General features: G+C 34.8%; 1 protein-coding gene across 1 annotated transcript; it reads left to right on the top strand.

Annotated features, from left to right (window-relative positions):
• Positions 1 to 455: 455 nt before the first annotated feature.
• On the top strand, positions 456 to 9,691 carry LOC21401320 (proline-, glutamic acid- and leucine-rich protein 1). The gene is made up of 13 exons (XM_010090486.2): positions 456 to 910; positions 1,790 to 1,906; positions 2,376 to 2,440; positions 3,288 to 3,393; positions 4,107 to 4,178; positions 4,314 to 4,373; positions 4,481 to 4,610; positions 4,686 to 4,876; positions 5,085 to 5,269; positions 6,324 to 6,451; positions 7,113 to 7,396; positions 7,809 to 8,049; positions 8,682 to 9,691. Exons 1-13 carry the CDS (start codon positions 644 to 646, stop codon positions 9,452 to 9,454), a joined length of 2,619 nt encoding a protein of 872 aa, XP_010088788.1. The 5' UTR covers positions 456 to 643; the 3' UTR covers positions 9,455 to 9,691.
• The last annotated feature ends 4,838 nt before the right edge of the window (positions 9,692 to 14,529 follow it).

The following is a 14,529-nucleotide window of genomic DNA, read 5'->3' as shown; positions in this document are numbered from 1 at the left end:
TACCTACTAAAACTTTTTGGGACCTTCCGTAGATTAAATTTTTTATTTATTAAATTTGTATAAAATTACGTAAAAATTAAAAATATATGTAAATATAACGGTTAAAAAATTTAACTTATCAATACGTCAAGCGTATTAGAGAGTATCCTAAACCCTTTTTTTTTTTGTGCCCCTACTAAAATGTTTCATGTCGTGTAAAGAAAAAAAAACATTAGTTATCAAACGAAGAAGACAACACATTAAAAAATAAAAAATAAAAAATAAAAAACAAAAAATAAAAAACCTACTACAACAGGAAGAAAAAAAAAAGAGAAGATAGTCAGATACCGAAACAATAGTTGAAAGATTAAAAAAAAAAAAAAAAAAGAAGAAAGGGAATTCACCCTTACTAGCGCGATACCGAAACAATAGTTGAAAGATTAAAAAAAAAAAAAAAAAAAGTAGAAAGGGAATTCACCCTTACTAGCGCTGTAAATTATTATTATTATTTAAAAAAAAAAAAAAAAAGTAAAACGCTTTACAGTCACAGAAGACGACGACACAAACGGCTATTAGGGTTTAACCGAGAACTGAGATGAAATGCCCTTAAACCTCCAAAACTCTTTTGCAGAACTCAAACTCAGAGCTCAGAGTTTCGACTCCAATGGCGGCCTTCGACCACATAAACGACATGTACGACGTCGCTCTGCGGCCTCGTCTTCTCCGTAGCCTTGTCAGAGATCATGTCCCTGACGACAAACACCCACTCGGAAGCCCCTCGCAGCTCTCGAGGGTCATCTCCATCATCAAAACCCACGATCTCCTCTCCGAATCGTCTGGAGTTCAGACTGACCAAAAGCTGCTCTACAATTGGAAATCCGCCGTCGATTCTTGGCTCGACCGCTTGTTGCAGCTCGTTTCCGATGATATGGTATGGTGTGCGTGAATTAGTTATTGGTAAAATTCTCGTTGAGATGTTGAATTTGTTTTTATTTTATTTATTCTGCATTTGAAAATTGTGGCTTGAATTGTGATTTGATTCGTTTCGCGTGGAAAATGTTAGACTAGAAGCAAGTGAAAATTTTGTAGTTTTGTTTAATAGGTTTGATAATTGTGGATGTTATATTGCGCCTAGTTTAGTTCTCAAAAAGTTTTTCTGTGAACTTATCCACGGCGGTTATTCACTCTTCAAACGGGAATCCGTTTTTTAAAAAGAACCAGGCTTTCATGTTTTTGCGGGTCTTCAAGATCCTTTCGATGATCTATGTTTTCAGATATGTGAAGAGCATTCTGTGACAGCGTACTACCTTTGTTAATCACATTTTTGAACTTTCGGATTTTAATAAGGGAGTTTCTGTAGTAGGATTAGGAAAAAATAAACTACGGGTAGTTCTTTAAATTTCAGCCATTATCAAAAGCTGTCTGCTCTGCATGCTTTTTTTAATCTAACGTGGTTTTATTCCGATCCAATAGCCAGAAACTGGTACTACCAGTAGGCCTACCAGAAAAACTAGAAAGCCCCCCTTTTAATAAAATCTGTTAAATGTCATGCTTTTCTTAACTTGATATGATGATTTGACAATTCAGAATTGTGTCCTACCGATAATACTTTATAACAGAATTCTCCAAACTTTTATTGAAAAGTAAAAGAACATTAATGTACAGAAGTTGAGGATAATTTGTAAAATATGAATGGATTTTGGAAGAAATGAATTTAAGAAAAATCATCTGTTTGTTAATTTTAGTAGTAGTGTCTTTTAATATTCCTTGGATGTTTGTTTGCTTATTTAGTTTAATGTTTCTGCTCTAGCCAGATAAATGTTGGGCAGGAATTTGTTTACTTGGGGTAACTATTCAAGAATGCAGCTCCGACCGTTTCTTGGCTTCATACTCAGTTTGGTTCCAGAAGCTTCTATCACATATTCAGGTATACGAATATTTTAGCCTGCACGATAATCACTTTGTCATAGTCCTTTATTGTAATGAGTATCATAAATTCTCTCGTCAACAATTTTTGTGTTTTTATATTTTAATGAAGATTTATGAGTAAAGTTGCGTGTAACTAGCATTTTCCGATCTATTAAGCTCCTTTTGTATAGGATTGAATCTCAGAAGTTCAAATCCAGCATGGTAGACTCCTTTGTTTTTAATTGTTGAACTCCTTTATGTACAGTATCTCATTTTGTTAGCTGGGGCACTTATAAGTCTCTTTCTGATCCCAAAGTGTAAAATACTGGAACTTATTATGTCAAAAACTGTCATTTGTTTCAAAGTATGTCAAAATTTATTTTTGCTTGAAGCCAAGAGTTCTTATATAGAATTATGAGAGCACAAGTAGATATATTTATAGTCTTATAATGAGATGCAATAATTTGTTTTGGTTTTGATTGAAACAGTTACCAGAAGCTTCTCATTTTGTGAAGGTAGCATCGTGTGCCTCAATTTCAGATCTACTCACAAGGTTATATCATATTTCTGGTAAACAAATTTTTAGTTGTGCAAGAAGGAACAATACGTGTGCACGGGGCTGCTCATTATTTTTTACAGTCAGATCCCTAGTCCCAGTATCAAGAATCTCTCACTATCTTACACACATTTAGCCGTTGCCAAACAGAGAGGATTTGGAAGACACTTCCTTTCACCCACCACCAAAACCCTTACTGTTTGGTGTCCATGTCATGAATTCCATTTCTGCACTTACATGTATTGCCATTTCCATTGTCAAGGATTTCTTAAACATTGACCTGTAATAGTGACAAACATGGTAACAATTGAATTTAATGGCGGTTACCAGCACCTGTGAAGTTGAATTATATGATTTATCTTCTTTTTTTCCCCTTCCACAATGGTGGGCCCCAAAGGAAAAAGGCGGGTTGTTTTCAGGGCTAGGTAGTGTAAAATATCATGAGGAAGAATATCTCCACACTAATAAGCATATAGGATGCTCGTACGCAATCCCTAATGTATATTTTGTTTTACTACATTTCTTGATCACAGTTATTGCTGTAAAAATGTTCTTTGTTTTAGAACCCAAGTTTCATGTGAAAATTTGTGAGGGTTTCTCCTTTGATTATCATTTCTCAAACTTCCATTTTGTCTTAACTTCTACTTCCAAGTTCCAAATCATAAGGGCTTCCATTTCATTGGTTTATGACTTCTGCATGAATCGTTTCCTGAAGCTTGTTCTCATGGCATCTTAGTGTGCTTGCAACTTGAAGTACTGATGATTGCTTTTTAATTGAAGTCCATTTATGTTGTTATTGTTTCTGCTTTTATGACCTTCGAAGTTATTTTCTTTGTTGATTTAGGTTATTAGGGTTCCTAAATGTAAAGAAAGATGGGACTGCCCTTGCCGGAAAGCTCATTCAACCACTTTTGAAGCTGTTAAATGATGATCATTCCGAGGCCATTTGGGTAAGTTGCATATGTTCACAAACATTTTCTATTGCTATTAAGCTAATTGCTGAAAATTGATTATTCTCAGTGATTTTCATTTTTCAATTTGATTATCACATGAACTCTTATGTGGCTATAAATTTGAGAAGCTATTTCTTGTTGCTGTTGCTGTATTTCATAAATTTTGGTCTGTATAGTCGCTGTTGGGAATTAATGTTATAATTTCTTCTTTACGTTAGCTTTTGTTTCTAATGAGTGGCAATTTATTTTTCAATGTTGGACATGTGCAGCATTCAATGATAAGAAGTGTTATGTGGTTTAAAGATCATGTCGTGTGAAGTCCATTGATATTCGTCTCTAAAGTGAATATTTTGTTCCTTACAATGTTAATTTATCAAATGTGCTAAGGAAGATATAAAATATGAAGAACCGGCTAAATTTTTTGTTTTTGTAAATCTGTTGAGTTAAAGATATATGTAAATTTTCATCAATTGTAGGACCGTTTCTTGTGTTTGAATCAGTCTTTTTGTGCTTATAATTGCAACCTTTCACTTCCCGACTTCCAAAGTGCATACCATCCAACACTCAAGTCATTACTTAAATGTATCTCATGTCATTTGAAAACACTTGGAGGAATGAATAGATGAGGTTTTTTTATCTTTTTTTTATCTTTTCTTTCTTTTGATTCTTTTCTTTTTCAGTTATTTATCTTATTTCTATTTTACATGCAGGATGGAGCACTTCATTTGTTATGCACCATTATTACTTCCTTTCCATATTCTATTGGTCGTAATTATGAAAGTGTATGTCCTTACCTCTCTTTTTTAATGTTAAATGGCAAACAAAAAGTACAATATAAATTTCGAACTATGGTCTACTTAGGGAAAAAAGCACTAGATCTGGCTTGCTGATGCACTTATCTTGTGATGTGATGATAGGCTGAAGCTGCTATTGCTTCAAAACTTTTGTCGGGTAACTGCAGTTTTGATATGCTCAAGGTAAAGTGCTTTTGTTTTCTTATTATGCCATTGATTGGCTCAGTATTTTTGTCCTTGTCAACAAAACCGTGACATGCTCATGAACTTCTTTTGGCTTCAACTTTCAGAAGCTTGCCCATTGTCTAGCATTGCTTCCAAAATCAAGAGGAGACGACGAAAGTTGGTCTATAATGATACAAAAAATTTTGATATGGATAAACAATCACCTGAGTAACGCCTTCCAAGGTTTTGAAGAAGGTATATTTGTTTAGCGACTTTTTATCCTTGTGGTCTGAGGACACTGAATGACATTTTTTCTTGCTTATACTACAGACACTAAATCTCATGAAGCCGTAAGGTTATGGATTCCACCAGAAAAAGATCTCCCTCCTCCACTTGGAGGACTTGCACTGTCAGGAGAGCCATCATCCAACTCAAGGAGGTCGGAGCATCTGCTAACATCCAATGTCTCTTCATTGATGCTTTGTTGTTGTTCAATGTTAACAAGTTCATACCCTGTTCAGGTGCTCTTTGATTTTGTAGCTACTTTGAGAAGCTTTCAATATAATAGAGTTCAGATTGTCTTCTGTCAATATACTTTTTTTTTTTCCTTCAATTTTTTCCTAATGATTTTTTATTTTTTATTTTTTTGGTTAGACACACATATTTAATAGTTTCTGTAAGTCAATATGGAGTTATTCAGTAATATGATATGTTTTCATGTAATAATAGGTCACTGTACCTGTTCGTGCTTTGTTAGCGCTTGTTGAGAGAGTCCTTATGATAGATGCTTCTTTGCCTCATTCCCAAAGGCCTTTTGTGACTGCTATGCAGCAAGAGTATCTTTCTTCTGAACTTCCAATTTTGCACCTGTATAGTCTTGAACTCCTTACTGCAGTCATAAAGGGTGTCCGCAGGTAAGCATGTGTAGTATTCATATAATATTATCCTGTTAGAACTTTTTTTTTCCCCAAGTTTTTCGTATTAGTATAAGCTTGTGGAGGACAATAGCTTTATCCATTTTCTCAACAGTAAATCCCACAAATTCTCCCTGAGGTTTACCCTCAGTATCACTTTAGTCTCTGACTTTTAAATGTCCCACAATTAGTCCCTAAGGTTTTATTCTGTTTTAGTTTTGGTCCTTCCGTTAACTTAGTGTTAGATATTTGATGGAATTTGTGTAAATTAATGACAAACGTTAGAAACAGTTAAAATTTAGAGCCTACCTGTGGAAACTAACTTCTGTCTTTTGTATTGTTTTAGTTTCTAAACTTTAGATGTTTCCAGTTTTGGTCCCTAATTTATTCAGATTTCATCAAATATTTGACACTTAGGTAATGAGAAGACCAAAACTGAAACAAAGTAAAACCTTAGGGACCAATTATGGAACGTTTTAGTCAGGGACTAAAGTGGGATTGAGGATAAACATCAGGGACCATTTATGAGATTAACCCTTTTCTCGAAGCATGTGTGCTTAGACACATGTTCACTCATCAACATGCACTTTAAAAACTAATGGCGGGAAGGAACTTCAAGTGCTTTTCCCCTTTGGTAGAAAAAGCATGTATTTTAAGATCAAAGAGAAAATTGAGGCTTTGTTACCATGTTGGGTGACCAAAGGTCCCACGAATTGATAGAATAAGGGCTCAAAATTTATGACTCAAATTTCTTGAAATTACAAGCACTTGATGCAGCAGTAAAATGTGCATGTATGTTCCTTGTCGTTCTTGTACTTGTGATTCGCTGATACATACGGATGCTTACTTTGGTTTTTTGAGTCACCTACCTTCTCAGTAACAATAACGTGCTTGGTAATTCTTTTCAGACCTTTGAATGTCAACATTTCTCTTCTAGTATCTTATTCTCGTCACCTTTTATGTTTTTGACCATTCCTTGTATGGTTTTCTCTTTCTCAGTACCTTCTGAGAAGAAATGTGCTCACTTTCCATTCATACTTTCTTTTCCTTACAGTCAACTTTTACCCCATGCTGCATCTATTGTGCGCCTCATCTCAGTCTACTTGAAGAAATGCGCATTACCAGAATTGAGGATAAAGGTCTACGCAATCACAAAGATATTGTTGTTGTCGATGGGTGTTGGTATGTAGTAGTTTCTTACTTTCTTTACATATTTGTCCATATGATTCTAGTCTTGCTCAAGGACCGCCGAGTGTTGGTATTCAACTACAACTATTGAAAAATACCTTTATCATGGAAATGGAATTACTCATTAGTTCACTTCATTTCTTAATCATTTATGAAAGATGCAAGTATGCTTGTATGTCTGCTTTCTTTTGTTTTTCTTTCTTTTCTAATATTTACAGCTCATGGGACATCATTAAATATACTTCACCTAGATACTTTAGGAAAGAGGAGCGTGCTTAATTTAGCAAGAATAGCTGAATAATCTTTGTCCAATTGAATCTGATAAGTAATATTTGAGAAGAGAAAACTTTAGTTGGAAGTTGACATGTGTCACTGGAATACCTTTTCTAATAGCTTTTGCAAGTATTAGCATTGTTATGTTTGACTGTACGTTTGAGAGAGAATTTAGTTGCCTTATGAATAATATTTTTGCATCTGCAATGTTATCTGTAACTTATTCCCTTTTTTGAGAATCAGGTCTTGATACTTTCCAATTATACAAATTTGTTTGATCATAGTGTCTTCTCATGTTACTTGTCTTGCCTGTAACTGTCATATCTTTGTGACATTATCCTGGGCACTGCATTTTGATGAAAAATTTACATCAATCTATCAGGAATGGCGTCTTGTCTTGCACAGGATGTTGTGAACAATGCATTTGTTGATTTGAATCCCATTGGTTCTGGGACTGGTGGAACATCTAGTGAGAACCCGAAGACATCTAGTGAAGCATTGCAGCAAACAAGCCGTAGAAAAAGGAAACACGGGACACCAACCGGATCCCTTGAGGAGGGTCACGGTGGAAGTAGTTTAGAGGTGGAAGCACTGAAGAACCAACCCAGCATTCTAATTTCCTTGAGAATTGCTGCAGTTGAGGCATTGGAAGCTCTACTCACTGTGGTATGTGTAACAACCCATATATGTCAAATGTTGGGTCCGCACATCTAACTGTACCTTAGAGCTGGGCTACCCTCACTTTGATGGTCTTTTTTTTTTTTTTTTTGGTGACTTTGCTCAAACACCTTGATGGTCATGTTATTTTATACCAATTTTTGCTTTTCAGTCTTGTATTAAACATGGTTTGGTATTCCATTCTCACCACCCCTTTCCTCTCAAAAAGTGAACTTTGTGGAGACTGGAGAGCACTCCATGGGTTTGATAGTATGCAAATTATGTTTTCTTTTGTCAACATGCTTGTGCTCTGATTCGATTTCATATTGATATGATATGTGTTTCTCAAGCAGTTTGGCTTTGTTTCCATTCTGACCTTACATAATCACTAACGAGTAAGTAAACATTTGCATTCTTGCAGGGAGGTGCATTAAGATCTGAGGGCTGGAGATCAAATCTTGATCTTCTTTTGATAAATCTCGTGAAAAATTCTTTAAAAGGGGGATGGGCCTGTGAGGAAATAAATATTTTCCAGCATAGTGGTCCTACTGAAATTTGGGCAAATATGCAGCTTGCAGCATTGCGTGCGCTTTTGGCATCTTTTCTTTCATCTCGTGTCCGCTCACCTTACATAGCAGAGGGTCTTGAACTTTTCCGAAGAGGTAATAATATATGACAATATTGAGTGCTTTTTTTTTATCACTGTGGCATGACAAAGTACAAACCTTTGGATGAACTATTGAATGTACGGACAAATACATTGCGTTTGAAGAAACTTAATGTATTGCCATCTTGTCATGTATTTTTAGGGTGCAACAAACTTAATCCTGATTCTCTCTTAATTCTTTATATTGGCAATTATCATCATATGTGAAACGCCTGAAACAAAGAGTCTGACATTACATATTTTAGAAATGAAGACAAAAGGTGAGCTTGTGCATAATTGGATATAATTGTAATGATTTAAAAGTTAGGTTCTTTCTTGCGTGTTTGGTCGGTATGCATGGGTTTGGTGACAGTAGTAAAACTGCTGTCTAAAAGTGAGTTTTATTCTAATCATGTTGACTACGTGCGCTGCATGGAGAAGGAAAAATCTTGCACTCCTACATTTGAGATGATCACAGTTTATCCTGCAATATTGCTAATCCTTCAGATTTTCTGTGGACGTTCTGCTCAAGATTTTTTTTCCTTTTTTTTTTTTTTCAATGGATTCTGTTACTATAGTGATACTACATCCTTTTTTTTTGTTTTTTTTTGTTTTCCTCTTGTAACTATGTGATATTGAATTCTGCAGGAAAGCAAGAAACTTCAACAAAACTTGCTGACTTCTGTGCCCATGCTTTGTTGGCCTTGGAAGTTCTTATACATCCGAGGGCCCTTCCAGTGGAGGATTTCCCCTTTTCAAATCGTATTTCTGACGGAGTTCATAAATATCAAGAAAAAATTTACTCCGGCAATCCCAAGTACATAACCCCATTTTCAAGTGGCGCAAACGGAATGGGACAGAATGATCTTGACTCAGATCATGATGACTTGTGTGACAGTTGGCTGGAAAATGGCAAAGAAGCAGAAGCTACAGCGAGTGATGCTGGAGAGACTATAAAGTATGTTGAGATGATTCCATCCGAAACTTTAGCTGCTTGTCAGGATATAAAGCTTTCGGACAATGGTTCCGATAGAGAGATTCTAGAAGAAAGTAAGCAGAATTCAGAAGTAGCAGCCAAGGCAGATATGGAGGAGATACAAAGAGGTGGGGATGAAATTATGACTGAATCCAACCAACATCCAGAACGCACGCCCCAAAATCAGGACCCTGTTTCTGCGAGACTTTCATCAGTTCCCGCAACCATTGATGTTTCAACCGGAGCTCAAATTGTGCTTGATAAGATTACTCCTGATAATGGTATGGACACAGACCAAGATGTCTTGGGGGCTAGAACGGATGTCGGCACGCCTATAGCATCCACTTCCGATAAAACGGTGGACTTCACTTCTGAAATGGATCATGAATCAGATATGGAACCATTTCCTGATATTGTGGATGCTGATCCAGATTCTGATTACTAAACCAATTTTGTTAAAGGAACCGAGAGGACATGAAAAAACTCGAGGAAGCTGTGTACATGAATTTTTGGCCAAAAGTAGATTATAAAAGAAAGCACTTGCGTTTTCAACGTCTAATCTTTGTTTATTTATTTATTTATTTTTTGGTCGGTACTGTATGGTTGGTTTATTGGTAACCAAATTAGTCACAATAAAATAAACAAAATGTTACATTGGAGGGCTGGAAATGTTATATCTTTTACAGGGAAAACTATTGGTTTAGTTTCACTTGTATTCATTTGACTTGAGCACTAGACTGTCTTTGGACTTTGGAGGAAGGACTTGCTGAGTCATTAGATAGACATGCGAAGTAGTTCGAGCTCAGAAAAAAATGTTCTTTTTTTTTTTTTTAATTTTTATGGTAGGGCATGCTATTTATTTTGTTCTAACAGTGGAAACAATAGGATTTAGCCGTTGGATTAGCCAATGGTAAAAATACAGTTTTCACTAGAGTAAAATAATATACTCCACCATAAATACTCTTTTTCTTTTGTTTTTTTTTTTTTGGTCCATAAAACAAAGAATACTAACGTAAGAAAAAGTGGTAGACTTTTTTTTTTTGGTATAGTTTTATGATAATTTTTCTGGTGTTCCTCTTTTTTAAGAAAATCAGTATTTCTTGTTTATTAACCATCGGATTTATATTATTTTTTTAATATGATTTAACGTTTGACTATTGATCAACAGAGAGGATACATGTGTTCTCAAAAAAAAAAAAGAGAAAACATCATATAAAAACCTTAGTTTTATTTCAATATTTGGTAGATTGCGTTTGATTCATCTTGCGTTTCTTGCCTCATCTCGTGTTTCTTGCCTAAACGACACAACACGCTACTTAGTCACGTGTGGATTTCAAACAAGTTGTCGACATCTCCAAGAAAACAAAGATCTAGAGAATAAAACATCTCAAAGTTTGGTGGGGTGTGTAGGATACTCGTGTTGACTTCCGTGAGATTTTCAGCTTTCAATAAATTTTGATTGGCCATTATTTTGCCATCCATCCATGTCTCTTGACCAAATGATGTTTAATATATATATATATATATATATATATATATATGACGTTTGGTTCATAAATTCAAAATTATTCTCGTTTTACGTGTATTTTTTTAAAAAAATACTATAACGAAACACGAATCATAATTCAAATTATGGCCCGAATCCTTCTTCAAAACGTCCCAATATATATATATATATATATATATTTAAGCATAACCATTACCCGATTGAAATTAATAGTAAAGTAGCTTATAAAGACATATTTTACGAAATAACAGCAATTAAATAATGATGTGATAGCACAGTAACATTTCTTTTTCTTTTTCTTTTTTTGGAATAAGCATTCAAAATAATATGGTTCAATCAGTGCCAGAAATTATGTGTAATTGAAATACAACCCGATAGACAATAAATTTAGGAACTATACCCCTTAAATAATCTTTTTAGGTTAATATAAAAAAGAGAAGGTAAAAGAAAAACAAAAAGTTGCTTAGAAATACAACCAATAGTAAGCACCACTCTCACATATGGGCTCTATACTATCGGATTTACTTTTTATTAGTAGGTAGTGCTCAACACCATCAGTATTTTGTAATACTATTCAAGAAAAATATAATTTCTCACGAAAAAGGGCATTTCTCTATCCATATAGTGTTACTTAAAAAGTATTATTTTTAGACTATTACTTAGTTTATACTTAGCAGTGTTTTAGCGTAAAGTTACTTGAGATATTTGATTTTCTATCAGAGTGCATAAAGTTGTCTTTTTTTTTTTTTTTTTCCTTTCTAAAACACATTGGCCTTTTTAACATATTGCCGTATCACATATACTTGCCAAACTTTTGGTGAATAATCATCCACCAACACACCTTGGATTGTTCTCATATTTACATTGCAAGCATATAAAACAACATAAATAAATAAATAAATAAAATACCAAGCCTTTCTTCTGTCTCTTGTGGAGCTGACTATTTCTTCTTGTCTTGGCCAACCTTAGAACACACAATTTTGCATGGTAATTAGCTAGATTTTTTTTTTGGGTGGTAATTAGCTAGAATTTGCTGTGCATGAAATTCATCAAGAGTATCAATATATTCCTAGACTAATCCTATTGTATGCAAGAAAGTATGTCTCGTTTAGTTCACCGATTTGAGTTTTTAATTTTAGGTTTTTACAGTAAAAAATTCTCAGAAAATGTCACATCTAACTTTTTCTGCTACAGTAAAAAAGCTTTCAAAAAATGTCACATCTCAACTCGAATTGAAAACTCAAATCCGCGAAGTGAACGATGCTTAAATTCTAATATTTACTCTTTCCGGCCAAAAATAAATAGAATAAAAGTTCTCACATTTACTCGTTTATTTCTTGTGGTGTGATGTTATCGTCCAAATAATAGAACCTTTTTCTCGTGGAACAACAGAAAACATGGTTCCAATCAAGTTCCTCGCTTTCCACGCTTTACGATTGAGACTTTTATGATTGTTGTACCAATGTAACTTTCTTTGATGTTGCTTGATTTATGTTTGTATTTATGACAAGAAAAGTCAATTTGAATATCTTTAAAGAACAGCTTTTTGTTGATTATTGGCAATTGGCAATTTTTTTGCTTACTTTTAGTGAGCAAAATTTTTTTTTTTTTTTTAAATAATAATTCGAATGGTTCTTACGGTGTTTTGATCGCATTAACCAAATGAAGCATGTCGGCTTGCTTGGTAATTAAGGAGTGCCTACAGGCAGTAATATACATTTATAAACTCCAATTATAATATAATAAATTGGATCGATATGAAATTAAGTTGAAAATAAAATATGCTAGTTAAATGAGTGTATTTTCATAATCTACCCGTAACCCACCTTGAAGCCCTCACAAAGTATAACTTTTTTTTTTTTTTCCCCTTTTTGAGCTTTGCGTGTTGATGCTGCAAAATATACCTATTTCCCACATTGACACTTTAGTTACTTTTTTTTTGGATCTTTTTCTTCTTGTTTCTATTTTCCTCTCGAAAACTTTTTGTACGTTTTTTTTTTTTTTTTCTTGGTACGTTGATGACGATGACACGATACATAATGTTGTGGAAGTACTAACGAGTCACAAGTGTTCCCGACTTCCCGTTTCTTGATCTACTTTGGTTTGGAATATGGATGCTCACGTCACGAAATGAAAATTATCGTTCATTTTATCGATTTGAGTTTTCAGTTTTATATTTTTATAGTTAAAAATAGTTAAAAAATGTCATATTTAACGTTTTCTGTTACAGTTAAAAATTTTCATAATGTGTTACATCTTAATTCAAATTATAAATTTAAATCCGCAAAGTGAACGAGACTAAAATGTTGCATAATTCTATGTGGTTTATATTCTCACCATCTCATAAAGTGTGGGTCCCACCTACACGTCTAGTATAACTGTTTAAAGACTCGTTCATTTTATTGATTCGAGTTTAAAATTTGAGTCTTGTTACAGTAAAAAGCTCTCAGAAACAGTCACATCTAACTTTTTTATTATGGTAAAAAGCTTTCATATAAAATCACATCTCAATTCGAATTAAAAACTCGAATCAGCAAACTAAATGAGCTTTAAATCTCACAAGTAAGATTCACTTTTTGTGACGACACAAATAGAATTGCTCTTAAGCAATTTATTCTTTTTTGGTTGTCAAAAGAGAATTTATTAATAACTGAGGATGCATGAGAACAAATTATTAGTGGTGCATTAGTGGTGCTAACACCACTAATGAAAGGCAGGTCTTATAGTTGAAGCCTACAGATTAATAATAGTGTTTAGAGCCCGTTTGGTAAAGGGATTCGTTCTCTGATTCGAATCATAATTCGTAATTCGCTACAGTATTTTCTCTCACAAAAAATACACATAAATCGAAAATAGTTCTAATCACATAGTTCTAATCCATAAACCAAACGGGCTCGTATTGATGGTATTTTTAAGCATTTTTTTCTCATTTAATACTTGAGATTAAACTTCATGCTTGTTGACGGTCAAATTTCGCCAACAAAAACCGGCCGGGATACCTCTTGGTTTCCCTTGGGATTACCGGTCTGGTGTGTAGTGAACGTGTGAGAATTTATTGAATAAGTGTGTTTATGTGTTTAACTAAATCAAGCATGGACAAAAATAAACACGAGGAATCTTATAGTGGTTCACTCTATAAAATTAGAGCTACATCCACTGTGATTTTGTATTTCTTTTGAGAAGATCACAATTTACAACAATTGGTCTCATTAAATCTCTTTTTTGGAATCTCTCTGGTCCCCTTCCTTACTGGGGGTCTTCCTCCTTTTATACCAGGCTTCCTTCGCTTAGGGGGTTTCTTTCATAGGTGAAAGCACTCAAGCGCTATTCCTTGGTAGGCCCAGACGTAGCCCACTAATCAACACTGTTCACTCAGCCAATTAGTCTCCTTTTACGGCTCTGTGCTTCTCTGTAATACTTTCCTGTCCCCTGTGGGGCGGTTTGAGGGCTTACAATTAATGCCTGCAGATGTCTTCCACTTTTACACGCAACCCGTCACGTCCTCTAAAGAACGTTCCCCTCGTCGTGAGCGCTGCTTAGCCTAATCGCCCTCTTTGGCGGTTACTTCTGCGGTCGAGGGATCTCCTTGCCTTAATCTCGACGGCGCGATCTGTCGATGCCAGAAAAAATCATCGCCCTAATTTGGACTTCGTGCTTTGGGCTTTCCAGCGGAATAGGAGGGATCCGTAGACGTCGAGGGTTGTCGCTTGGCGGAGAGTAATCAAGGCCACGTGTCGCATTATCGTTCGTCCATGTGTCTGCCACATTTTCCCACACAACAATGCTCTACATTCCCGTGAGTCCCTAGTTCAACGTTGTCAAGTTCACTAGGGTCGAGTGGTATTTTCCCTTATTGTTAATTCCTCTGATTACTCTTATGTATAATAAGATAGGAGTACAATAAGGCATGATCTACCATTTTATAAGGACATCTTTAACGTAAATACCATTGTCAATGTTCTATTTGACGTAAAAATTGTATTCAATATGTTCTTTATTTTAGAGTAAATTGC

The sequence above is a fragment of the Morus notabilis genome, unplaced genomic scaffold (assembly GCF_000414095.1).
Source record: "Morus notabilis unplaced genomic scaffold, ASM41409v2 Scaffold521, whole genome shotgun sequence".
NCBI classification, from domain to species: Eukaryota; Viridiplantae; Streptophyta; class Magnoliopsida; order Rosales; family Moraceae; genus Morus; species Morus notabilis.
The sequence above is the reverse complement of the archived record's forward strand: the minus strand, read 5'-3'. Positions and strand labels throughout refer to the sequence as shown.

What these genes read in the sequence shown, in the direction of transcription:
- LOC21401320 (XM_010090486.2), top strand. Translation starts at nt 644, where the DNA reads ATGGCGGCCTTCGACCACATAAACGACATGTACGACGTCGCTCTGCGG. An exon ending in CTTCCAAGGTTTTGAAGAAG is followed by an intron (nt 4,611 to 4,685) that starts GTATATTTGTTT and finishes CTTATACTACAG; the next exon opens with ACACTAAATCTCATGAAGCC. An exon ending in GTCATAAAGGGTGTCCGCAG is followed by an intron (nt 5,270 to 6,323) that starts GTAAGCATGTGT and finishes TTTTCCTTACAG; the next exon opens with TCAACTTTTACCCCATGCTG.